Source organism: Pteronotus mesoamericanus, unplaced genomic scaffold, assembly GCF_021234165.1.
Source record: "Pteronotus mesoamericanus isolate MK-2021 breed Mesoamerican mustached bat unplaced genomic scaffold, CSHL_Meso_final contig_20, whole genome shotgun sequence".
In the NCBI taxonomy this organism is placed as follows: domain Eukaryota; kingdom Metazoa; phylum Chordata; class Mammalia; order Chiroptera; family Mormoopidae; genus Pteronotus; species Pteronotus mesoamericanus.
This window is the reverse complement of record NW_026555085.1, coordinates 95,999,919-96,024,787: the sequence shown is the minus strand read 5'-3', so window position 1 is coordinate 96,024,787 and position 24,869 is coordinate 95,999,919. Positions and strand designations below refer to the sequence as shown.

The 24,869-nt window shown below is 37.0% G+C and overlaps 1 protein-coding gene across 5 annotated transcripts in view; it reads left to right on the top strand.

Moving 5' to 3' along the window:
- Positions 1-24,869, top strand: part of SYNE1 (spectrin repeat containing nuclear envelope protein 1) — a 414,665-nt gene that overhangs the window by 108,724 nt on the left and 281,072 nt on the right. For 4 of the 5 annotated variants that reach the window (XM_054570129.1, XM_054570128.1, XM_054570127.1 and 1 more), the window contains exons 1-8: positions 132-176; positions 2,722-2,829; positions 4,845-4,982; positions 6,149-6,313; positions 15,614-15,726; positions 16,249-16,417; positions 22,172-22,268; positions 23,034-23,236. In XM_054570129.1, coding sequence (XP_054426104.1) covers positions 2,749-2,829; positions 4,845-4,982; positions 6,149-6,313; positions 15,614-15,726; positions 16,249-16,417; positions 22,172-22,268; positions 23,034-23,236 — 966 coding nt within the window. In that variant the 5' untranslated portion in view covers positions 132-176; positions 2,722-2,748. Of the gene's footprint in view, positions 1-125; positions 177-2,721; positions 2,830-4,844; positions 4,983-6,148; positions 6,314-15,613; positions 15,727-16,248; positions 16,418-22,171; positions 22,269-23,033; positions 23,237-24,869 lie in introns of those variants that run through there. The other variant, XM_054570132.1, reaches the window with a different exon arrangement.

Below are 24,869 nucleotides of genomic sequence, written 5' to 3'. Positions count from 1 at the left end.
CCTTAAAATTATCTATTTATTTACAGACAGATGCTTCTCCATTGGTTTTTTTTCATTTGTTTCTTATATAACTTTTGTCCCTGATTTATATTATTTTTCTATATATTATCTTTTCATATCGTTAGGAAATATTTCCAGGTTTCCTACCTTTTGCAAATTCTATCCACAATCTTAAGGTAAGATTTAAGTAATCTCGAATTAGTGACCTCTTTCAAGCATCCTGCATCCTATAGCTTGTTAGCTATTCCTTTGCATGTGTTTGTCTTTATATACACACTTCTTTTAATACCTTAATTCTGTTATTTCATTTTTCTTTCTAGTAGAAAGAAATAACATATGTAATTGTTATTAAAAGTTAATTAGTCTGAGTCGCTCACATGGACTTCCCCACTAATCTTTAATTATATGATGACATTAATTAATTCCTCTTTAATGACAGTTAATAGCACTAATAAAAGGAAGAATTTACAATGACAATGTTTGTTTTTATTATATTTAAAATGGAAAACAAAAATAGAGTTAAAGACTTATTTTTTATATTTTAAATAATCAAGCAGGAAGTCATTAATTGAAATAGGTAAGTATTCAGTTAATTTACAACACTGAGTTATTCACATCTTCCACTCAATTTGGCTCACCTTGTAGGATGAACTTCCTGTGGTAAGCACTCAAAAAATATTTGTAGAATTAATAGTTATTAATTCTTTTCCACATCCAAGTTACCCTATGCTTCAGTTTTTTCATCTTTTTATATTCCACCTAGGCCTGAGTTGAAGAATTTATCAACACAATAGACTTTATGGCAAAATAACAATAAAAAATCAGAAGTAGCTAATTTCAGATCAGTATTTCATTAAGTTCTATTTAGAACTTAGTGAACTTAGTTCTATTTATCTAGGTATACCAAGAACATTTTGTTCTCATAAAAATGTGTTATAGTGCTTTTATGAGCATGAAAGTCAATGGATAATAAAACATGTGCCTTGATCATGTTTACTATTCATTCAGAGGAGCCACCGTAAGAGAAGCTGATGTTTCAGAGTTTTGGGCTCTCATTCCATTTATTTCTCTAATTAACTACATTATCAATCATTTATTCCATAATTATATATTGAGTGATACTGGGTGCCAGACACTGTGTTAGGTTGCAGTAAAAAAAGGTAGTTAAGTGTTTGTATATGGGCAAAAAGAGACAATTTAGTGGATGATAAAATACAGCGCAGATTGGGTGACTCTCAGAATTCAGGCTGTGACCAGATCACAGAAGAGTGTTCTCAAAATGTGTTCCCTAGACCAGCAACATCAGATTCGCCTGGCAACTTGTTAGAAATAACAAATTCTCAGCCTTCACCCTAGATCTACTGAGCCAGAAAATTTGAGAGTGGTGTCCAGCAATCTGTTTTCACATGCTTTCCAGATGATTCCAGTGCACCCTAAAGTTTGTGATCCCCTGGCATAGACTTCTGGGTTAGAAGGAAACTTCTGGGTCAGAGAAGGCTGTGCCTGAGCTGAGCTCTAAGGAGGGCACACTCCAGGGGGAAAGGTTCCAAGCAGAGGAGGGTTGCCTTCGCAGGGCTGGAAAGTGAGAGAGGGTATGAAACCTGAGAGTATTGTGTGCCGCTCTCTGTACCAGGTGTGTTATAAAGATTATCTCTGTTGTCCCCAATCCATGGAAAGCATGTGTGATGACTCTTCAGATGATGGTACAACAGTGGAGAGGTTAAAAACACAGCAAACAAACAAAAAAAAAAATGTGCCCAAGGTCCCAGAGTTAACCCGTGTCAGAACCAGAATTTGGAACCAGTTTTGCTTGCCTCCATAGTCAGCACTCTCTGCTCTGCCGCTTCACCTGTCGACAGAGACAATTTTATCCGTCACAGAGCTGTGATCATCAAGTGAGGTGCTATAGTTGAAAGCTCTTTGTAAGTGCCCAAACGTCATCCTAAATATGTTTATGATGCTTTGGCATTCTTACCAGATAAGAAATCTTGATGAAAAATTAAGATTTTTCACTAATTCAATTCTAGAATGGCTTTCTTGTTATTTGTGGAAACAGCATGTACATCACTATTTTTTGTTTTTTAATTTTCAAGAAGAGAGTGCTGTCCTGGAAGCATTTATTCAGCAAATAATTTAGTAAACATCTTAGAGATTCCATGTTGCCAGGGCCTAGAAATGCCACATGGAACAAGATAAATGTGTTTTGTGTTCATGTGGAGATTCTAACACTGAACAATATTTTTCAACAATAGTCTGTTGTTATTGTGATTGATTTATTGGGCACCGATGCTATTGTGACTGTTATTTTTTAATTTGGTCAAAATTACACTCCTCCAGAATAGCTCTCTGGATCACCAAGGACCTTGGATTAAGAAGTAACTGCAGGCCTATGTTTCTACTCCCATTCCAACTAGTGCTACGAGTAATTTTTTTTTTTTTTTAACTTAGGACATTCCCTTCTTGCAGACATTTTCTTAAATTAATGTTTTTTTTTGAGAAAAAATATAGATAATTTCAATATTCAAAGATAATTAAAGTATTTTTACAGAATTAACTCTTATTTTCTTACTTTCCATGAGGGGTAAGAGTAAGGAGAGAGAAAATTTTTCAGAAACAACTGAAACTTGTTAAATATCAACTTTCTAGGATCAGTCAGGTATTAATCAGCAATTAAATTAATGGACTGTTACTAATAAAATTGTAATGTCTGCTGGTTTCTAGAGAGAAGACAGGCTAATTCTGAAGGAAATGAAAGTTTGGATAGAACAATTTGAAAGAGATTTGACAAGGGCACAGGTGACGGAATCAGATTTGCAGGATAAATATCAGGTAATGTGTAAAAAAGGGACTTCAACTGCTAAAAAGTTTTCATGAGTAAGAATTATATATGTCACTTAATCTGTGTTTAATCTTTCAAATGGTATTAATGAAAAAGTGTAAAGAAATAATGTGCATTATCTTTTTTGCATGTAATTTAATAATTGTATTTCTATGTAAATAAATAGTTTTAAATTGGATGGTTTCACAACTGCACATGCAGCTCTGAGGCTTCATAACGTTTTCAAAACTCGGATTCTTATCAATGACCCAGAACACAAATATCTAGTTACTGTTTCTACAGAACTTATGATTTTGTAGATGTCACATAACAACAACAGTAACAAAAGTCCACTAAAAAATGACTTCAACAGCAAACTGGAAATGACTATTGAATAAGCTGAACCGAATAAAGGACTGCGCGGCGAATATTTGGAGTGGGCCCATGGACAGGATCCGTTTCTATGGTGACCTGCGTAGTTCAAAAGAGCTGCGTTCCAATTGAGGCTAGGGTGGTGGTTGTCTTCTCAGTCTCATTACACTGCTAGTGACTCGGTTTTGGCTTCCAATTTCTACTTCCAAGACACGATATCATATAATAGGTTTTCCAATTATATTGTGATTTATTCTATGCAGCATTGACATTTTCTCCCTATTTAAAATAACATTGCATTTGAGTAGCAAAGCTATATTATATTCTAGTCTATATTATGTTCCAATTATTTTTTAATTGTCATCATCTTTTATTATGCAAATTCCTGTTTTCAAAATTCTATATTCCAATCATTTTTAAACTTTTTTATTGTTGACACTTTTATGGCTGTCCCCCTTTTCCCACCTCTATCACTCAATTTTGCTACAAAAAAAGGTAGCATAATGTGAGTCAACATGACAAACTATAAAAGATTTAGCTAGTGCATTATTGTGTGATCTCATATAATCATATCTGTAAAGTGTGCCTGCATTTAGATGGATGATGCTATCAATATTATATTTGATGAACTTGGCAAAGTAGACATGTGCTTATATGTGGTATATGCTTTTTTTGCTTTGAAATTAAATGCAATATTTTTTCCCCAAAATACAATTTTCTGGGATGAGCTCCATTAAAAAAAATTAAACCAGTAATTTTTTTTACTGGTTTACTGGTTTTACTGGTAAACCAGTAAATTGAGAATAGAAATGCAAAGACAGTGTAAATATAATTATTTAGTGCATTAGTAAGTTTTAGTTTTAGCATAAATTGTCAAAAACTAAATTGCAGATTGTCAAGTTACCTTTTGTACAGATACTATTTTACAAAAGAGAACCAAAGGATTAGAAAAGTACAAAACAGAAATATTCCTTTTGGGCCAAATATGATCACCAGTTTCGTAAAACAGGGTGAGAGGTCATCTGAAGTCTGAATGTGGGGGACATTCTCTTTTGTTTGTGGGTTAACCGTGTCATCAATATTGTCTGACCCCGCTTCTCAAGCAGTGGTGTATTTTTCAGTTTTTCCACACATTGACTTTTGTGGAACAAAATTGAAGGCTGATTTTATATTTTGGTATTTTTAATTATATTAAGTTAGAGGAGTGGGAGGTGACTGGTAAAATATTTATTCAACCTGTCCTCCCAATGTTCTTCCTTTGGATTTACATGTCTGTTTACTCTCTAAGTCTTAGAAATTCTTTCAGGTATGTTCTCCATTAGATTCTATAGAGCCATTTTCATGCTCTTTAACATAACTGCACATATTAGTGGTCTTTTCATTTCATATTTGGACGTGGAGTCATATTTTAGGATGTGTTAATTTCATACAAAGGGAGGGAGGTAATGTGTAGAAAGCATTTAGCACGGGCAGGCTCGTGGTTAGGGTACAATGAGTGGTAGCTGCTATTAGTATCATGTCTATCATTATTATTATTAACAACAAATATTGAGGGTTATCCAAATATAAAGGATTGTTATTTAGGAAATGTAGTTTCCTTTGCTTTTGCTTTTTTTGACTCATTGTCATGTTGTTGCTGTTTTTCCTCTTTTAGACATTTAAGCACTTCAGAGTTCAATATGAGATAAAAAGGAAACAGATTGAACATTTAATACAACCATTACATAAAGATGGTAAATTGTCGCTTGACCAAGCATTGATAAAACAGTCCTGGGATAGAGTGTCCTCCAGGGTAAGTTCTCCCACGATTAACTTCATCAGGGCTTGTGTAAGCCGGTCAAGAATATTTCCCATCATCCTTTTCTACCCAGTGATGTTGCATCAGGTCCTTCTGCCTCTGTCTGAGGTAGGGAAGGCTTAACTGTGGGAGCATCTTTGTCCTTTAAGCTAATGAAAGTCCTTATACAACAACTTTTTTCCTGCCTTGCCTGCCCTACCTGTGATGTCACCATGGACCAGAAGATGGCAGACTGAAATCTTGGACAACCGTCTGGGTTACTTCTCACTTTACACAAATTAACTCTGGGATTTTTAGGATTGGAGCCTTCGCAACTTCTCCATTTTTCATCATCATGTTTCATCTATTGTTAATAATCTTCCTGTATTCACATTCATTTTTATATTCTTCAGTTTAGCATATCTTCTTATCTAGTCTTTCATGAACCTGAAGGAAAACTGCTCAGTAACTTTAATATTAAAACTTGGCAAACTTAAAGACCAAGATTTCAACACCTCAGACATTTCTATCACTAAGTGGAATATTTGCCTTAAACTTACCCAAGTTTCTTCATTTTTATAATCTGTCTTTCCCATAAACTCTATCAAAGAATAGTTTCCAAGCACCTTTCCCCATTCTACCTAGCATTACATCAAGCTGGGAAATGGTGCCTAAGAACTGAATAAAGTGGAAGACTCAGATATGGTTAGAGAATTATGTTATTATAAAAAGAATCCTGAATACTTGTCTTCCTCTGGAGATGTCTAGATGACCCTGATTTCCTGGACTCGTTCTCATGGAGGATGAACACACGAGTGGGCGCACAGACTCCTGCACCCCTGACATGTCAGCATACCCAGTCCCTTCCCTGTCAGCAAGAGCCAAACTGAGTCAATGGGTGCTTTTTGCTCTTCCAATAAGAAGAAAATGGCTTGAGCTCCTAATAATATCATTCCATGCCTCAGACATATTTTGTTTCCTCAAAATTTGCTTGTAACTGTAATTCCCTCCTCCTTCTCAAAGCATCGGACTCAGAACACCGATAATTTCTTACTTGATATTTATGAAATTAACCTGAAATTAATAACAAAGTTTTATGTGGGCTTTAAAATCATGTGGGGGAATTTTCGGAATTGCCTTTTGTATGGGAGATAATTCTGTTTTTCCGCTCTGTATTTCAGCTCTTTGATTGGCATATTCAGCTTGACAAATCCCTTCCTGCCCCTCTGGGCACTATAGGTGCCTGGCTGTACAGAGCAGAGGTGGCCCTGAGAGAGGAAATCACCATTCAGCAGGTCCATGAGGAAACGGCCAACACAATACAACGGAAACGTGAGCAACACAAGGTAAATATTCTGATCCGGAGAACATCCAGCGTAGCTTCCAGCATAGCATGGTCTGGAGATGTGGCCTGTTTAGAACTTACAATGACACGGGCCTCCCAGGTGTCCATTCGTACTGACCCACACATGTTGCACCTTCTTAGACATTCTCTGAGCTGTGTGTGTCTTCCACGCCTATTAATCCAGGAGAATTGTTCCCTGAGGTACTTTCCAATAGCTCTGTGGTACTATTTCATCTGCAGTTATCTCGGTCACTTCTGTTGCTCTATGGTATTTTTCAAGAGATAAGACCATAGACCATATGCATTTACAAAATAATGTAATTGGCCATTGGCTCCTGATCTCATTCCTGCCTCTGAAGGCAAACCAAGTCCTCAAGGCGCTTAGGTGGGGGTGCAGGTGGTGCAGGTGCTGGTGATAGGAAGTGGTGGGCTTAGGCCTTGGTGGCCGCTTAGCATTTGTGACATTTTTTTAACTTGCTGCTTGGTCAGTTGTGCTTAGTATCAGCTCTAATACGCTTCCTCTATGTTTTCTAATAGGTCAGATGTAACTAAAAGTGCTGTTTTCATTAGTACAGTCCGGCATGTTGTGCAGCTGAATTTTTGTTCTTCATTAACTGTCTCATGGGAGGGTTACTGTAAACGTGGAAAACAAACTGACAAAGAGAGATTTCTACACCTGACCACATGTGGGCAATGGATAGCTTGTGTGTTTTCTCCAATATTATTGGTATTTTTTAATTACCCTAGGGAAATAGACTGTTGTTTATTCTCGAGTAAATTATAAAGCAAATTCATCACAGATTTTGTTTCATGCCCCTAGAACATTACTTTCAGAACTACAGACATAGAGGTGTCATGGGATTTCAGCTCCCAGCCACGTCAGCTCAACTCACTGGATGAACCCAGTGATGAACCCAGATTAGCTCATCCACTAAGACTGACGACAGGATTTTGTGATACTAGGCTATCAGTCAGTATCATTGCGCCATTTATTCTCGGCTCTTCTTCATTTATTGTCTGTACCTTCAGACACTTTTTGTTGTGCTGAGTATCTCTTAGCTTTCTTTGCTTTCTACCACACCACCCCCACCAACACACACACACACACACAGACACACACACACACACACACACACCCACCCACCCACCCACCCACCCACCCATCCCTGGCACTGCCTCTCCGAGGAGAGCATGACTTTGGGGTCTGCTCCATCTTTAGAGATGCACACACATACTCTAAGTCTTTGAGGATATGGGAGGAGAGATCAAACCACGGGAATTTTCCTGGATCTGGGCCAGGTTCACATTTCTCAGAAGCATGGAAAAGCCTGGGCCATGTCCATGTTGAGATTCCCAATATATTAAAAATAGCAGAAAATGCTAAAACAGAATTATACAGACAATACCACTGTAACAAATGAGTAGTTCATCCTAAGTACAATTCAAAAATTTTTCTTCATGTAAATCATGTAACAAAACAATGCTCAGCCAATGTGAATGTTTCATACAAAAGAAGGCACCTTAGGGTTTTAATCAAATATAAAATGCATATCAATTTTGAATTAGATGTGTCAGTTTAGCTGATATTCCCTGAGAGCCTATTACATGACGGTTTTTGGCCCTAGGGTGATCAATGAAGGTGCCTCCAACCTAGAGTTTTGGGAAACAGCATGTGTTTGTTGTTTATATAATAGACTTGCATCTGATTGAAATGCTCCGCCAAAGAGAAAATGTCCAACAACATTAACTCTGCTGTTTACTAGGTAATGAGATTTAGCAGAAATATTGATTCAGGGTACACTCTAGGCAGCATCAGCCCCAGTGGGGAATGACTTTAAATCGGGTGGCATGCTGTCAGTGTGTCTCAGTGATTATATGATTCGTGGCTCTTCCTGACCCTTCTGTCTTCCCGGTGGGAGGTCTCGTGCCAGCCAGTAAGTGTGAGCCAGAAGCATCTCTCTGCTCAAGTGCAGTTAACAACCATAAAAACCAGGAAAGGAGTGGAGTGAGAAGAGTGCAAGGAGCAGGAGTCAGAGATAATGGTTATCCGAGACGGAAAACCAGAAAGGACTAGACTGAAAGCGAGAGAACGGAATGAGAAGGCAGTAGGAAGTGAGCAGAAGCCGGTAGGGCCTAAGATGAAGTTCAAGGCCACTCTCCAAAATGATCTTTTTACTGAGGTAGGAAGAACTCCTACTAAGTTGGGGCACAGGTACTTAAAACTGTAGAGTCATAAAACAATGTAATTGTCAATTATAAGATCAATTCTCATCTATTCAAAATATATTTATTAGGTGCTTACAATAAACTGAGCTGTGGGGATGTGAGAAATGTGGATCATGATTAAGATAACTAAAATTATAGATTTTCTCAATAGCAGAAAAATCAGCCCATCAATTAGGTATCGTTGCTCTGGTATATGGGGCTCACTTAAAAAGGCAATAAACTGATAAAAGCACAATATAGGACTCATCAACATATGAGCAAGAACGGTTGAGAATATTATCTTCACATCCCAACTGAGAAGTAATTAAGGCTAATGCTGTGAAAACTGAAATATGCTATCAGGATCTAGAATTCTTGATTTTATCTACTCTTCACATTTTTTTTTAAATATACCTCATTACTATCTCATTATTTAATTCATAAGCAGTTTTTGAAAATGGGATTCAGATAAAATTTTAAGTACATTTTTTTCAAGAAGTTCACTTTATCTTTCTACCAATTTTTAATCATTAAAAAAATTAACTTACAATGTATATAGAAACATACTCTGGAAAACGAGGCACACCTCTAGTATCTTTTATATTTTTCAGATCCCTAATGCTCAGATACCTAGAAAAATAACAACAATCATGGCTGATTACACTTGAGAATTTAGCCATGTTTCAGTCCTAAGTACTTAATTTTGCTAAGCACTTGACATTCAGGATGTGAAATAGGTATTATTCTCACTTTATAGATAAGTAAACTTTAGACAGAGAAAGGTTATGCTCCTTGCCCAAGGTCACATAGTTGATAAGTCAGGTGTTTTTTAAGCACTAAGCTTAAAATGCACCCACAAAACTATTGCATGTAATACACATAGAGTGAGTAAACATATTAGTCTTTATTAGTAGTATTGCTTTGACAAAGTAAGGCTTTCGGTCTTCAGGAACCATGAGAATAGTCATCAGACTCTAACCGTCCTTATCTGCAGTTCCCACCCTACCTAGATCACTTTCCTTCCTTTCTTGAGGATTTTATTTCCTGGGTCACAGCACAAATCATTATTTTTAATAACTTCAGTAACTTGTAGCTGGTCTTTCCTATATCCTGGCTTCTCAGGTTCCTGACCTCCTCCCTCTGGCTGATCCTGTCCTACACCCTACCCTGGCCGCTCCCTGCATAGGCTTAGTCAGGGGTGTCTAACCTTTTGGCATCTCTGGGCCACACTGGAAGAAGAAGAGTTGTTTTGGGCCACGCTTTAAATACATTGTAACATGTAATCACACCCACAAAAACATCTCAAAATGTCTTAAGTAAATTTACGATTTTGTGCTGGGCCGCTTTCACAGCCATCCCGGGCCGCACGGGGCCCGCAAACTGCAGGTTAGACACTCTGGGCCTAGACCTTGTCCTCACTGGCAACCGAAACCCCTGCGCAATCTCCTTCTCGAGCATCTCGCTGCCCAACCAAAGTTGTCCCAACCCCGAGTCTTCATTTCTTCTGTGCTCTGTGATCCGTTCATCTGCCATTTTACTGCCTGGCATCTTCCTCATGCCATCAGCTGGTTCTCTTTGTTCTCTGTTTAAATTCAAGGCCCGATCATTCAAATCACCCCTCCCTTGTATACGCCCTGATCACCTTTTCCAGGTCTCACTTTGTCCTACTCTCCTGGTAAAGCACAACCCTGGCTTAAGACAACTCCTTGCCTAGTCCTTGCCCACACAGATGCAGCTGACTGTGGCTGGAGAAAAACACACTCCCAGGCATGATGACTAACCCAAGTGGGCCTTTCCTGCTGCCTGGTGCTCCAAAGGCATTTCCCGACTCCATTCCCTCTCCATTTCTGGGACGACTACTTCATACCTTGTCTCTTCAGGCCTTCCACACCTCCTCCCCCATCCTTACTCTTAGCCGATGCCAGGGCTTCCTATTTCTCTGAGAAAATAGAAGCAATCAAAAAAGAATATCCGCAAGCACCCACGGCCACAGCATCCCACCTACGCGCATCTGTGCTTGAATACTCCGTCTTCACTTCTGTTACTATGGATGAACCATCTGTGCGCCGAGAGAAGGCCAACCCCACCACACGTGCACTGCGTCCTATCCTCCCTCTCTCCTCCAACGGACAATGCCTGTAGTTCTCGCCTTCTTTATTTTTTTTTCTCTCTCTCTGCTGACCATTTCCTACCTACATGAAGTAGGCTGCCATTTCTCTCATCTCAAAGAAGTCTCCTTCTTATAACTATACTTCCCCCCCCCTAACTACTGTCCATTTTTCCCTCTTTCCTTTTACAACAACAAAACTCTGGGTAAAAGTTGTCTATGCTTTCATTTTGGTTTCAAAACACTCTTACCCAGCCCTGCCTAGAGCCCGTTCCAGCCAGGTTTTCCCTAGCAATGCCACCCATCTCGAGGAGGGCTCCTCTTGAGCCTCGCTCAGTGGCCAGTTCCCAGGTCTCATCTTGCCTCCCCTGTCAGAATCACTTTACATAGCTATCCCTTTATCCTCAACACACTTTCTTCGTTTAGTTTCCTAGTTTTCTTTCTCTTCCTTTCTGGCTCTGCCTTTTTAGCCTTTCTAGCCTTTCTACAAATATTTAGTATGTGCCAAGCAGTATTCTAGGCATTTGTGATATGCCCATAAGCAAAATTATGTAACTTAACTTCTAGTGGGAGGCGGAAGATAAGAAATATTAAGGGCAATAAGCAAATGTCAGATTAGAAGCTTAAAGGACAGGAAGCATTAAGTGGTGCATTTTTAAGTAGGTTAGTCAGTGAAACCTCACTGAAAAGATGACATCAACAGGCAAACACGTTTCCACCTCAAGGCCTTTGCCCTTGTCATCATTCTGGAATGTTCTCTCCCCTTGACTTAAAACATTCTCCCACTGATATTCCCATTATGTGCTTCTTTACCTCCTTTGGGCCTTTATTGGAAGGTCATTTTAGTCAACAGTTTCTTGGCCACCTCTTTGAAATTACAACTCCCTTTCCCCCTTCATCTTAACTAGTATTTTACTTATTTATCTTATTTATTGCTTAATTTCCTACAATGTTATCTCAGTTCCATAAGGGCAAGATCATTGTTTTCTCTCTCTTGTATCCCCAGCTCCTAAAAGTGGTTTTAAAAATAGGCAGTCTTCCAAATATTTAATTGGGTCAATATTGCTCATTCATATTTTCTAAGAATTTCTCCATTTGACTAAGTTTTCAAAATTATTGTCATATATTGTTCAAAATATTCTATTCTATTTTTAGGTATTCTTTTCTGTGCCTATAGTTAAGCCCCTATTTTTGCCCCATATTGTTTCTTTGTACTTTCTTATTCTCCTTAATTGCACTTTTAGCATTGTTGACTTTTTCTGTCAAATTCTGACCGTCTCTGCTCATCCACTTACCTACCAGAGAAACAATATTATCACTTTTTCCATGGTATCACCCTGGATCTTGTGAGAGAATAGAAGGGGTTAAGGAAAGAAGGTAGGAGCCAATGAACCAGTTTCCATAACCCAGGTAGAGTCACTACAACCAAGGTGGGAGTTGCAGAGACGGCGAGAAATGCTCGGATTCTGTATATATTTTGAGATCAGAGCAAAGAGAATTTTCAGCACTAGATATTGATTGTGAAGGAAGGGGAGCCAGACATGACATTATGATTTCGGACTGAGCCACTGGAAAGTGGAATTTTCATCAAGTAAGATGGAGAAACGATGAAACCGGTTTGGGGGGAAAGATCAAAAGTTCCATTTGGGGCATGGTGAGTATAAGACATTTTTGCACTTAACTGGACACACAGAATGGGCAGTAGGGGAAAAGAAACAGGAGGGGAAAAGAAATAGGAGCTCAGAACGGGCTATAGACTGAAGATAAATATTTGGAGTCATTGGCACATAGAGGGACATTTAAAGCTCTGAGACTAGAGAAATTAAATAAGGAAGTATAGACAGAGGATCAAGAACGCAGCCCTGAGAAAATCTAATGTTAAGAGATCAAAGAGTAGACGATGAACCAGCCAAGGCATGCGAGAGGCGCCTTCAGGAAGGAGGGAGGGAATCCAGCCACTGTGTTGTCTTTGTGGCCAAAGGAAGCGGTCTATCATCAAGGAAGGAGTATTTTCAGTAGAATGGCCACAGCTATCCTTTTAAAATGCAGCTCAGTTCATTTCGCCCCTTGGCTCAAAACTCCCACTGGTTTCCTTCTCCTGAAAAAATCCCTACAAAGGCCCATGAGGCCCACATATCTGCAGTCTTTCTCTCCTGTTCTCTCTGTCACCCCTAACCTGCTGTCCCCATTGTCCCCTTTGTTCTCAGTCCCTGGAGAGGTATGTTCACTCCCACAACCTAGTGGTTTGTCAGTTTCTGCCTGTAGTTTTATAATTTTTTGTTTTATATTTTTTGAGGCTTACTAGATGTACTCCACTTTAGGATGAATATATCTTCTAGCACATTGAAAGTCTCATCATTAGGCAGTTAGTAACTTATAAAGATTTCCGTAATGAAATCTACTTTGTCTGGTTTTAATATACTTATACCAGCTTCCTTTCATTCGTATTTGCCTGGCGTGATGTTTTCCATACTATTAATTTTGACCTACCGTGTTCTTGATGTTTAGGTGTATCTCTTGTAAGAAGCAGATGATTCTGTTTTATTGGTTCTATTTTGTTTGGCTGATCTGACAATCTCTACCTTTTAACCAGTGAATTTATATTTTATTTACATTTATTTATAATTATTGATATACTTGAATTTGTTTCTACCATCTAACTCCTTGCTTTCTATTTGCCCTACTTTATTTCCTACCTTCTTGCTATTTTTAACTTGACTGAAGAATTTTTGTTTGTTCATTTGCTTGCTTGTTTCTCTTATTCCATGTTTTCGCTCTACTGGTTTGAGAGTCATAAGCTCTGGTTGCGCAGTGTGATCATCCTTGAAATTTTGCCATAGATCCTAAACAACATTGAAAGTTAGTATCTTGACCTCTTTTTAATCAATGCAAGGAATTGAGAACACTTTACCTAGATGGTTTTCTTCATAATTTACAAGCTGTTGTTGTCGAGTATTACATTACTCAGATTTTTCTAAGACTGTAAGTTTGTAGTGTCTGCTTATTCTCACACTCATGGAGCCTTGTTTCTTGTGTTGGGAGACCTTTGCCTTCCTTCTCTATTTGCATTTGCTACCAACATCAGTGCCCTTGGAGGGTTCTGGCTAAATGTAGGAGTCTCAGGTTCAGTGTACTCACCCCATTCAAGTTCCACGATAAAATCTTCTGCAGCAAAGGTATAGCTATTTGTTGGTATGATCAACTTTTTAGATTTGTTTTTGCTCACAGGTCTGTGATCCAGTTCAGGCTCATGTTTTACTGAGAGTAGGGGGCCTAAAGATTTTTCTCTCTTCCTGTGAACTCACCAGTGAGTTAATGTCATATGCTGTGCTCAACATCTGGCTGTTTTATAGTGAGGCAGCCTTTCAGAAGATCCAGTGACATCACGCCAGCTGTCATTCTTTTGTCATGTGTTTGAAAATGTTGCGGTTTCTTTCCACATCTTGTCAAGATGTTTTTAATGAACTAGACACTTAAAATTACAACACGGAAAACTTCTTCGAGGGCAACTGAACATTCGGGTATTCCAGTTTAGCCACAGACCCCTACCTATACCTTAACATATTGTCACATACGATACACCAGAGCTGGGTGTGGTGGTGGCTCTAAGTTTGCCCTGAAGTCACTTAGGGTAATCTCGGCCAAGATCATTCTCCATGGAAATGTCTGGATAATAGAAAGGAGGAAAGGAGTGGATAAAATACTCAGTTCATAGCTGCTCTAGGACAGTCCTCTGTCCTCGCGATCAGCCTGGCTGCACGTTTTGCTCTGTTTCTGGGCAAGAGGGACTTGTGACTATCTGGGTAGTTACCTACAGATTCAAAGCAGATCAACATGTAGTCATAGCAAAATACATCAGAAGAGAAGTAGTTTGCCCCCGGCTTTCTCTACAGTGTAAAAATCAATGTCCTTCCCACAAAAAAGTTAATTTCTCTTATGTGAACAAACACATATAACTTTCACTTTTTAATTTAGGACATGACAACCTTCAGTTTTTTTCCCTTCCAGCAAGTGTTTCTCATGTGGCTTTAGGCTCTTTTTCACTTCTCTTTTCTCCAATTAATCCACTATATCTTGGTGTGAGAGAAACAATATTAATTTAAATGTATCATTCTGGTGGGTAATGGGTCTTACGTTTCAGTGAGTGACAAGCTATTGAGTATTTATTCTGCTCGCAAGAAATCAACTAAGCTCTAGAAAATATGGCATGCAATTTTCACCTCTGTCTTTCTTTGAAATTGGCTAGGAATTGTGAAATTCATGTAAGTCTTTATATAAATAATTCTGTTGACAGTGAAAAACTCAGAAAACAAACCAAGGGAGATTCAAATTAATCTAAATAAATTATTAAATTATAGAGTTCTCTTACGGAGTTCTATACAGTCTGCAAAGAATATTTATAAACATAACCCCATGATATCTATGGAAAACACCCTGTGTTTATTTGACATCTTCTAAACATAAGGGTATTTTCATAACATATTGTAATATGATTGATTTACTGTAGGTGGCAAGCAGATATCACTTTATGATAGCTTGCATGCATTCAAAATAAAATAACAGTCTAATTTTTTTTTACCATGAGAGGGTTAAATTAGTCATGCTTAGTTTTAAGCTTCTAAAAAACCAGCATACCTAATATTCAAGGAAGGAAAGAAACACCACCAAATCATTGTTTGTGGCAATCATTGCATTTTCCTTTGGACCATGTGCCTTTAAAACATGTGCATGCATTGCTCTGCAAGGGGCATACGTGTTTAAAGGTGCCGTCAGGACTAGATGCGGCTGTAGCCCGGGCCTTACAGGTGAGCACCAGGCTCCTGCACAAGGGAAGAGCCTCTCATGGGCACGAGTCGCATGTGGATGTGGCAGCATCAGCAAATTGTTGAACACATTGACTCATCGGTACAGGCTGAAAATTATGCTTCTAAGCCTCCTGTGAACATGTTGCCTCATTTTTTTTTATTTTTTTAAAAAACTGTATCTTAGGATCTGCTTCAAAACACAGATGCCCACAAAAGAGCCTTCCATGAAATCTACCGGACCAGGTCTGTCAACGGGATCCCAGTTCCACCTGATCAATTAGAGGACATGGCTGAGAGGTAAGAGAATGGCTTAACCGAAGTCTCTTTTTAAAATGCTTGGTGAATGCTTTTTCCATTTCTTTTCTTTTTAGTGATTGTTTTTTATAGAAATGCTTACATTTGGCACTGTAAAATTGGGCTTCCATAATATATACTTAAGAATGCCAACATTTAATATATTATTAATTGAAAAGGGTAAATCTGATTGTATTCAGAGCCTGGAAATCACAGAAATGGTTTTTTCAGAGGCTGTATTTTTATTCAGTACTGTGAGGAACATTATGTAATATTGCAAGAACAGTTTATAAAAGAAACAGTCGAGCAATGTGCTGGCAAGGGAAAGAACTAAATCAGACTTCAATCAGTCATGATTTACCTTTAACCCCAGAGCCAGGAGAAGAATCAGATCTCCAAATAGTGATTGATCAGCCAGAGTTTAGAAGACCTTGCATTATATTAACATTTACTGTAACAGATTAAGTTAGCGCCATTCTGTTACTATTAGTTACATTCTGTGAATTCTCGGTGTTTTATTTCTAGGTTTCACTTTGTTTCCTCCACATCAGAACTACACTTAATGAAAATGGAATTTCTAGAATTAAAGTACCGTCTGCTCTCACTGCTGGTTCTTGCAGAGTCAAAGCTGAAGACTTGGATCATCAAGTATGGGAGGAGAGAGTCAGTGGATCTGCTTCTGCAGAACTACATCGTAAGTCTCTCTGGTGCTTTGATAGAAAAATTAAAGGACCTATGGATTTAGCATTGAATACCTACCAGTTTCCGTGACACTGTTGCTTTAATCATGAGTATAGCCATGAAAGGTACCAGTGTGTTAAATGGGTTCAACATAAGTTTGCGAGCTGTTCACAACAATCTGAAATATACACCTATAGTCTTCAGAAATATAAAAGGTTTTGCTTCATTAATCATATTGAACCATTGTGACTGATTATTGCTTAAAAGAGAAAAGTTTTTGCATTGCATAGCCATGATTTTGATTGTGAGCTCACCATTGAAACAGAGTGAAAATACTTAAAGATTATATTCATGTCTTCTAAAATCCAATCTTTGAGAACAATTCTCAACTATTTTAAACTAATTTTTTAGATTAGGTCCAGCATGTCTTTTTTATGGTTATTCTCTGAGCATTTTTGCTTCTTGTGTGCACCCAGAAAAAGTAAAATTTTGTCTGAAAATATCTGTACCAATTTAGTTTTTTAAAATATCATATTTTGGGCTATCAGTATAGATAAGCCTGTATCTATACAGAATAGTATCCCTGTATTAATCAAGAAATTAGGTTGTTCTGTAACTAGTAGCTTCCATTTACATGTAGTTAGAGAATTATAATTACTAAAGATACCTTATTTCTCTTAAACATGACCCCGCTTGAATTTATTAGCAATACAAATTTTCTCACAAAATGAATATTAATAAGGCATCTCAGTTCTGCATTGTTCTGTTTATGATTGATCACAAATTCTAAATGATAAATTGATAAATTGAAAATATAGGCCCATTTTTAATCTGACTAGTCACAGTGACTCTGTAACGGGTGTGACTGATACCTGTTGAAACCATGGCTTCACTAAAGAAGTATCCCAGAACCGTAATATATTTTGCTACAGTTTAATTTCATTTTCTAAGTGATAAGTGAACGACATGCATTTTGGGGAAATAAAAGGTTTAACAGGTTTGTGGTAAAATGTCTAATTGAATACAATTGTCCAAAAAAAGTGAAATCTGTTATATGTTTCTTTATTCATTTTTTAATTATTTTGGAAAGGAATGAAAAATCCAATTTTTTAAGTTTAAGAAGTTACATGAGACTTTCAAATATTACAGATGTGCATTTATATTTTCGGGGTTTAGTCATAGCAAATGATACACTCTGGACCCAGTAGGTAATTATTACTCAGGATCTGTCTTTGTTCTAGTTATTTAAGGATGGCCAATCAGATTGAAATGCCTACTGGGAATGTTGCACCAGGTTAATGCTCCAACACAATGATGTTAGTAATTCTCTTTGAGTTTCTCAAATAAAGGATTTGTGAGTGGAGAGTGTTTCTAATGATTAAAAAAACAAACAAATTTTTTTAAAAAAGCAGTATTTTCTGCCTACTCCATAAAAGGAAGTTCACCAAACTGCTAATTTGAAACTGCTTTCTAAATCAAAGCTACTCTACAAACATAGCAGATTTCCGTGAACATGCCCTAATAATCTCCTCGTGAAAAATACCTATCACTCATACTTCTTTTCCGAAAAGCATTTTAAGGTGTTTTTAAATAATTTGAATGATTCTGGAAGATAATTTGTCACATGCCAAGTATTTTGCACGTACCGGTCTCCCTCCCAATGGCAACCCTGCGGGCGGGGCATTTCACGTGGATTCGCGGAGGAAATAAGACCAAATGCTGAAGGCACGGGTTCCCACGGACGCAGTTAGTAAGGTGCGGGTCGGGATCTGAAGCCACATCTTTCCAACTCAAAAATCCTTATGCTCAAGTACTAAACTTCACTGTCTCACAAAATTGGCTGTGAAAAAAGATTTTTTTAAACTTAAGAAGCCAAATCATTAAAATGGGCTCTTGTACCTTAGAGAACTAAAGGATTATAACTCACATACATATTAGTTTCAATTAAGGTTGGTCCATATTGACCATATTTTACACTGTCATACAAGTAGCCTGATAGTTCCTAGTATTTCTGTTACAGGCAGCATGGGTTTAGGGCAGGGTGAGGTCAGGTCGGGGAGATTCTGGAAACTTGGCCACCAGTCACGTGGAAGTATTTTAAATCATGGCTCAGCTACTTACTGCCCACGTGACTTTATAAAATATGTAAATTCTAGAAGACTTACTCTTTCCCAAATTTGTAATAATAATAATAATAATAATGATAATGATAATAATAGAGGACATACAAATTTTAAAATAAGAGAATAATAATACTTTTCTAAGGAACAAAGACTGACACACAGCGTTTTCCCTCCTGCCTCACACCCCATAGGTCCTCTCTCTTCCTTTTGGAGTTTGGGGGAAAATCACTCTCTTTAAAACAGACTATTTCAAAGGGTTTGGAGGCTTTCAAATAAAATGATATAAAGCAGGTTTTTAAATGCAATTCTTTTCTTGGTTCTTAAAAACATTTATTGTAATGAGCCATATGCTGCTACATCATCTAATAACCACAGTAAGATTCAGAATGTAAAATTTCCATAATTATCTTTGCCTTAGTCTGAATTCTCAAGTCAGTCTTTTTTAAAATTTTATTTTTCAATTACATTTTACATTCAATATTATTTTATATTAGTTGCAGGTGTCCAGCAAAGGATTAGACAATCACATACTTTATAGAATGGTCTCCCCAGTATTTCAAGTATCTACCTGGCACAGACATAGTTATTTCAATATTATTGACTGTATTCCCTCTGCTGAACTCTACTTCCCCATGACTATTTTGTAATCACCAATTTGTACCTAATCCCTTCACTTTTTTACCCAGGCTTCCAACCTAGCTCCCTTCTGGCAACCATTATTTTCTATGAGTTTGCTTATGTTTTGTTTGCTTATTTTTGTCTTTAAATTCTGCACATGTGTTCATTGCAGCATTATTTGCAGTAGCCAAAATATGGAAGCAATCCAAATGCCCATCAATAGACAAGTGAATAAAAAGTTTGTGGTACATATATACAATGGAATATTACTTGGCCATAAAAAAGAATGAACTCATCATTTGCAACAGGATGGATGGATCTAGAGGGTATTTTGCTAAGTGAAATAAGTCAGACAGAGAGGACCAGTACCATATGATTTCACTTACATGTGAATCTAAAGAAGAAAATAAAAAAACAAAACAGAAACAGACTCAATTCAATCTTACCCATCTGAAAAAAAAAGATATTTTTTAAGGATTACAAAATTAGAGAATGTGCTTTCTTTTCTTGTATAAGGTGCCTGGGTATGTGGCTGATAAGTACTTAAGAAGTTCTTGGAAAATACGTCACAAATGCCTGTTGATTAATTTACGCTACTTGCTACTGTGAAGAGATTACATACTTTAATGGAAATCAGAGGATGATGGTTTGGTTCTTACTGTCAGAACCGTTCTCGATGACTATGTTCAATAACACATTCTTCAACTTTATTATGGAAGAAATAGAATAACATTTCATTCTTTCCCATAAAATAAAAGATCGCTTGGAACTGTGGACTGTGTGAATGCAACAAACATAATACGAACATTTTTATTATTGTTTGTGTTTAATTAATGTACGTAGGCAATTCTGATGAAACCACTCCTCAAAGGTGATTTTTGAAATCTTAAATAATCTGGTTTAGCTCCCTTTGAGTAAAACAGACAGGCCCTTTTTTAGTATCTGTATTTATCTTGTGACAGTGCAAATGCAGTCTTTTCCACTAAGACTTTGAGTTTACTGGCACAGAGAAGTATCTTAGTTTTTAAAAATGCTTAATGACTAACAGTTTATTTTTCAACTTAATATCCAAAAGTCAACCTTATTTTGGGAGAAATAAACTAATCCTGTCACTATTATTTTAAACATACGTTTGTGTTTACTTTTGTATCCTTCTGAAAGACTGTGTCAAGAGAACTCACAGTAAAAAGGGGATTTTCAGTCTTCCTGCTGAAGTGATTCTAATAGATAAAATAATTCGTGGTACTAAGTGGGTTTACTCCATACTCAGAAAAAAATAAATAAAACAAACAATTAAAATTAAAATAACAAAGAAAGTATCATTTTTTGAAGATTTATTGTTTAGGTTCTTCATGGGAAAGTCAAAAATACTTTAATGAAACTCTGCCATATTGATAATATTCTTAAAAATCCCCTTTCCACCCTTGGACCAAAAATAAAATTGGAAATAAACTATTCTCCCTTCTTCATTTATAATTTATCTGTAAACTATTTGTAAACTACTTTAGCAAAAGCATAACTGAGTCTCTCTGTCCAGCAGAGGTGCAATTTCCCACTTCTTTGGGAATTCTAATGGAACAATTCTTTTACCATTATCTTCTTGAAGTTTGTGCTAAAACTAAAGACTACTTTTAAAACTTTGCCAGATATATTTACCTTTTCAATGTCTTACAGTGTCTTGATCATTAGGTATCATTTTCCATTTTGAATCAAATCATGACTTGCTTGTTTGGTTAAATGACTCAAAATTTAAATTGCAGTAAATTACTCATCCTCCATTTGGGGAGCGGGGAGAGGTTAAAAGAGTAGCACATCGGACTAAATAATGAACTAACCAGACTATAGTTGACTGACTTTATTCTCACACAAAAATAATGAGGCCTATCGCTATTCATTATGGAACCCCTTCACTCCAGGAAATTCATGGCTGTCTTTCTTAACTCTTTCCCTGAAGAATAGTTAATATATAAGTACATGTTCTATACATATAAAATGACATGAAATATATTATATATGTAATTTTTAAATGTTGTATTGAACTATAATAGGTGTCTATAATAAATTCAAGGGATGTCTGTGAAATTGCTGTGTGAGTAGTTTGTTTCTGCGCACAAGCGCTTTGCACCTCCGTGTGAAGCATTCATCGGACTACTATTGAGGGCTTCAGCTGGTTTCTAAAGGCAGATCTTTTGCGTTTTATAATAATGAGACTTAGCAAGCATTTTCGTGAGTTGATCATAAGAACTACCTATGCTATTGAAAGAAATCAAAGGGCTTTGGTAATATGGTGTTACCTATAATTACATAAATGTTCTACTTTAGAGAAGTAGAAATGATCTTTGAAACAGGAGTTATTTCATATTTGTTGGAGTTAACTGTAATAAAACCTACCTAATGATTTCTTGTGTATTCTCAATTTTATAGTATCCATTCTCTGATAATGAATCTATTACATATGTAATTTACATACTGATATAGACATCTCTTATCTGCAATTTTTATACTAGGAAATAGAAGCTAGAGACCATGGATAACATGGGTGGAATGTGTGATTATTTAATCTTTTCCTACTTGGAAACATTTTTATACTTCTTATTTTAAGGAAAGTGTGCAATGTGCCATTTATTTATAATCTGAAGTTTCTTAGAGCCATCATTCACCAGAATTACTGTTCAAAGAACAACAGAATTTCACTGCTAAAACCCAGTGTGATACTTGATAATGTTCTTCTAAATTTAGTGCTTTCTAAATGTTAGCCGCAGGTTCTCTGGAGAAAATTCTAAAAACAAACCCTTGGGTAGAGAAGAAATAGAATATTTTCTCAATCCAGGGGTGAGTTCAAATTCAAAGTGTGAAAAAACTTATGTCCTCAGAATAATTATTTATGGCAGTTGAATTAATTTGATATTTTTAAGATGAGTGAGGTTATTAAATTTGGGTGGCACATTTGCATACTGAAGAAAATTGACTTTGGCCTTTCTGCCTGAGCCAGTATTTGTTATCTTCTAATCATCCCCCCCTTCCAGTCTTTCATAGAGAACAGCAAATTCTTTGAACAATATGAAGTGACCTACCAGATCTTGAAACAAACAGCTGAGATGTACGTCAAAGCTGATGGGTCAGGTAAGACTCATGACAGAATTGGTGTCAGTGTTGAATGTAGTAAAAGTTAGAACCTACAAACTTCTATATGACCAATCATTTTCCTTTTCCTTTCTCTGTGTGACGATACCATTGGCCTGGAGAGCATATGTTGGAGTCAGTCCCACTGACTTTGTGTAATGCCCAGCCTGCATAATTATACTCCGTGTGTGTGTGTGTGTGTGTGTGTGTGTGTGTGTGTGTGTGTGTATCTGTGTGTGTGTATCTGTGTGTGATCTTCTAAGAGAGCACAAAATGACCATTCATTTTCTAAATGGCAATTTTCCAACCTATTTTCAATTTTGATGATTAAAGGCAAAAAATGGACTAACTTGAATATTTAATAAGCTAAGAGAAAACCTAAGCTTGTATATAAAGACCTCAGTTGTAAACTGTGCTTCCTTCAATTTATAAATGTCTGTCATATTTGCTGGAAATGAACTATAGCATCTATGCTTGCGACTATATACTGATGTCCATCTATTTGAAATGTAAACAAATGCAAATGTCATTTATTGTATCCCATTTATCAAAACTTCTAAATATGTCATCATCTTTAACTTTATGAATACCTGTGAATAAGACGTAACATATTCTCAGCAGAACTGAATGAAATTCTAACATTGCACCTGCTAAAATTTTAATTTAAAGAATTATAAATGCATACCAGTGTAATAAACCCCTGAAAAAAGATATGGTGGATTTAAAATATAAAATAAAACTTGCAATTTGTGTCGTCTGTGTCAGTGGAGGAAGCCGAGAATGTGATGAAATTCATGAATGAAACCACCGCTCAGTGGAGGAACCTCTCAGTGGAAGTGAGGAGCGTGCGGAGCATGCTGGAGGAAGTAATCGCTAACTGGGACCGCTACGGTGGCACTGTGGCTAGTCTGCAGGCCTGGCTAGAGGATGCTGAAAAAATGCTCAATCAATCAGAGCATGCCAAAAAGGTGAGATTGCCTCTTACAAGAAGAAAGGAGCACATGTAAATTTAAAAACGAGAGACTTTTACAGCATAGTTCTCTAGGGTGTGATATATATATACAACTTTGACTCGAGAATTCTGACTTTGCCTGAAAAGCTGCACTTTCAGGTTAGTAAATTATTTTATACTAAGAAATACACCACTTTATAGAAGTTGTGTTAGGACAGTTCCTGCCTGATCAGTGTTTGATTTTTGCATTCAGAAGAGCAGTTGCTGATCGAGGGGCTGCCAAGCCCAATGGGCAGCAGAGGGCGCTGTACTCACAAGGGCCTTACTCAGGGCACGTCCAAGGCACGGGCCCTGCGGATTTCCTGCCTTAAGATCAAGACGACAGCTTTGGCGGGAATCTGTGTGATGGCATATAGTACTGACACAGACAGATGAGTCACTGCCTTCTTGTCTCTTCGGGTTTTATTAACCCTCAGTCAAGGGTCTCATTCTCAGTAGGAGTGTTTTTTCCCTCCTCCACTTACAGGTGCTTATGTATGTGTGCAAAAAAGCTACTGTTTTATTATAATGTCACATTAAAAAATAACATGAAGTGGACTGATTTCTATATGTACAGGGGTGGGTAAAAGTAGATTTACAGTTGTGAGTATGTGAAACATGAGTTTATTCTTATACTATTTATTAATTATTATATTATTTGTCTTATTATTTCATATCCTTACTTAATGATTTATCTCTCAGGTAATGATGGCTGATGACTTAAACCTGGTTTTGCCCACTCCTATATATACTTTTTAACAGGAGCCTGACATTTCTCACAGATACATATAAATCAATTTATATGTAAAAGATATTAAAATGCCAGACTCCATTAAGAAATAGAGTACATCCATTAGAATTACTGGTTGCCATCCAAGACTGGGTTCATTTATTATTGTGTTACACAAGTAGATGTATGATTTTTTAAATGTCTTACCATTTTCGATTTCATTTAGGTTAAATATTCTTGGGCAGCTGATGGTGTCAAAAAACTATGTAGTCACACAGATTTTGGCTTTCTGATTGGACCACAGGGCCTTAGTAGATGTCAGATGTGTTAATTTTATCCAAGGAAACATAACCGCAGGAACAGAAGTGTTCTCATCTATTTATGGAGAAAGAACTCCCACACATAGCTTGGGAAATGGATTTTGAATTATCTTTTGTTATCCCGGACTTTGCTGTGCGGTGTGTGTGTTTAAGCACTTGCACATATGCACTTAACTGAAATCAGTGGACACCGCCTCATTGCCAACCGGGTGGCCTTAAACAAATATGGGAGGATGTTACTATATTGTGTCCTTGACCCAGTTATTTAATTAAGAAAGTTTTCCTCTGGTGATTTATCTTCACAGTTAGTAATTATCTAGATGATGTACTGTATTCTGATTTTAGAATCAAGAGTCAAAGGTCAAAATTTGTTTACAGTTCTTTTGAAGACGCTCTATATTTTCCTAAAATAGTATCTCTTTTATATATGACTCTGGCACCGGCGCTTCCTCACTTACAAACAATGTACAAGTCCTTCACGCTCCCAGAAATTCAACTTTTCATCTGTAAAATAGAAAGGACAGACAATGGTAATGTTTTGTTTTGTCTTTGGCAAAAGA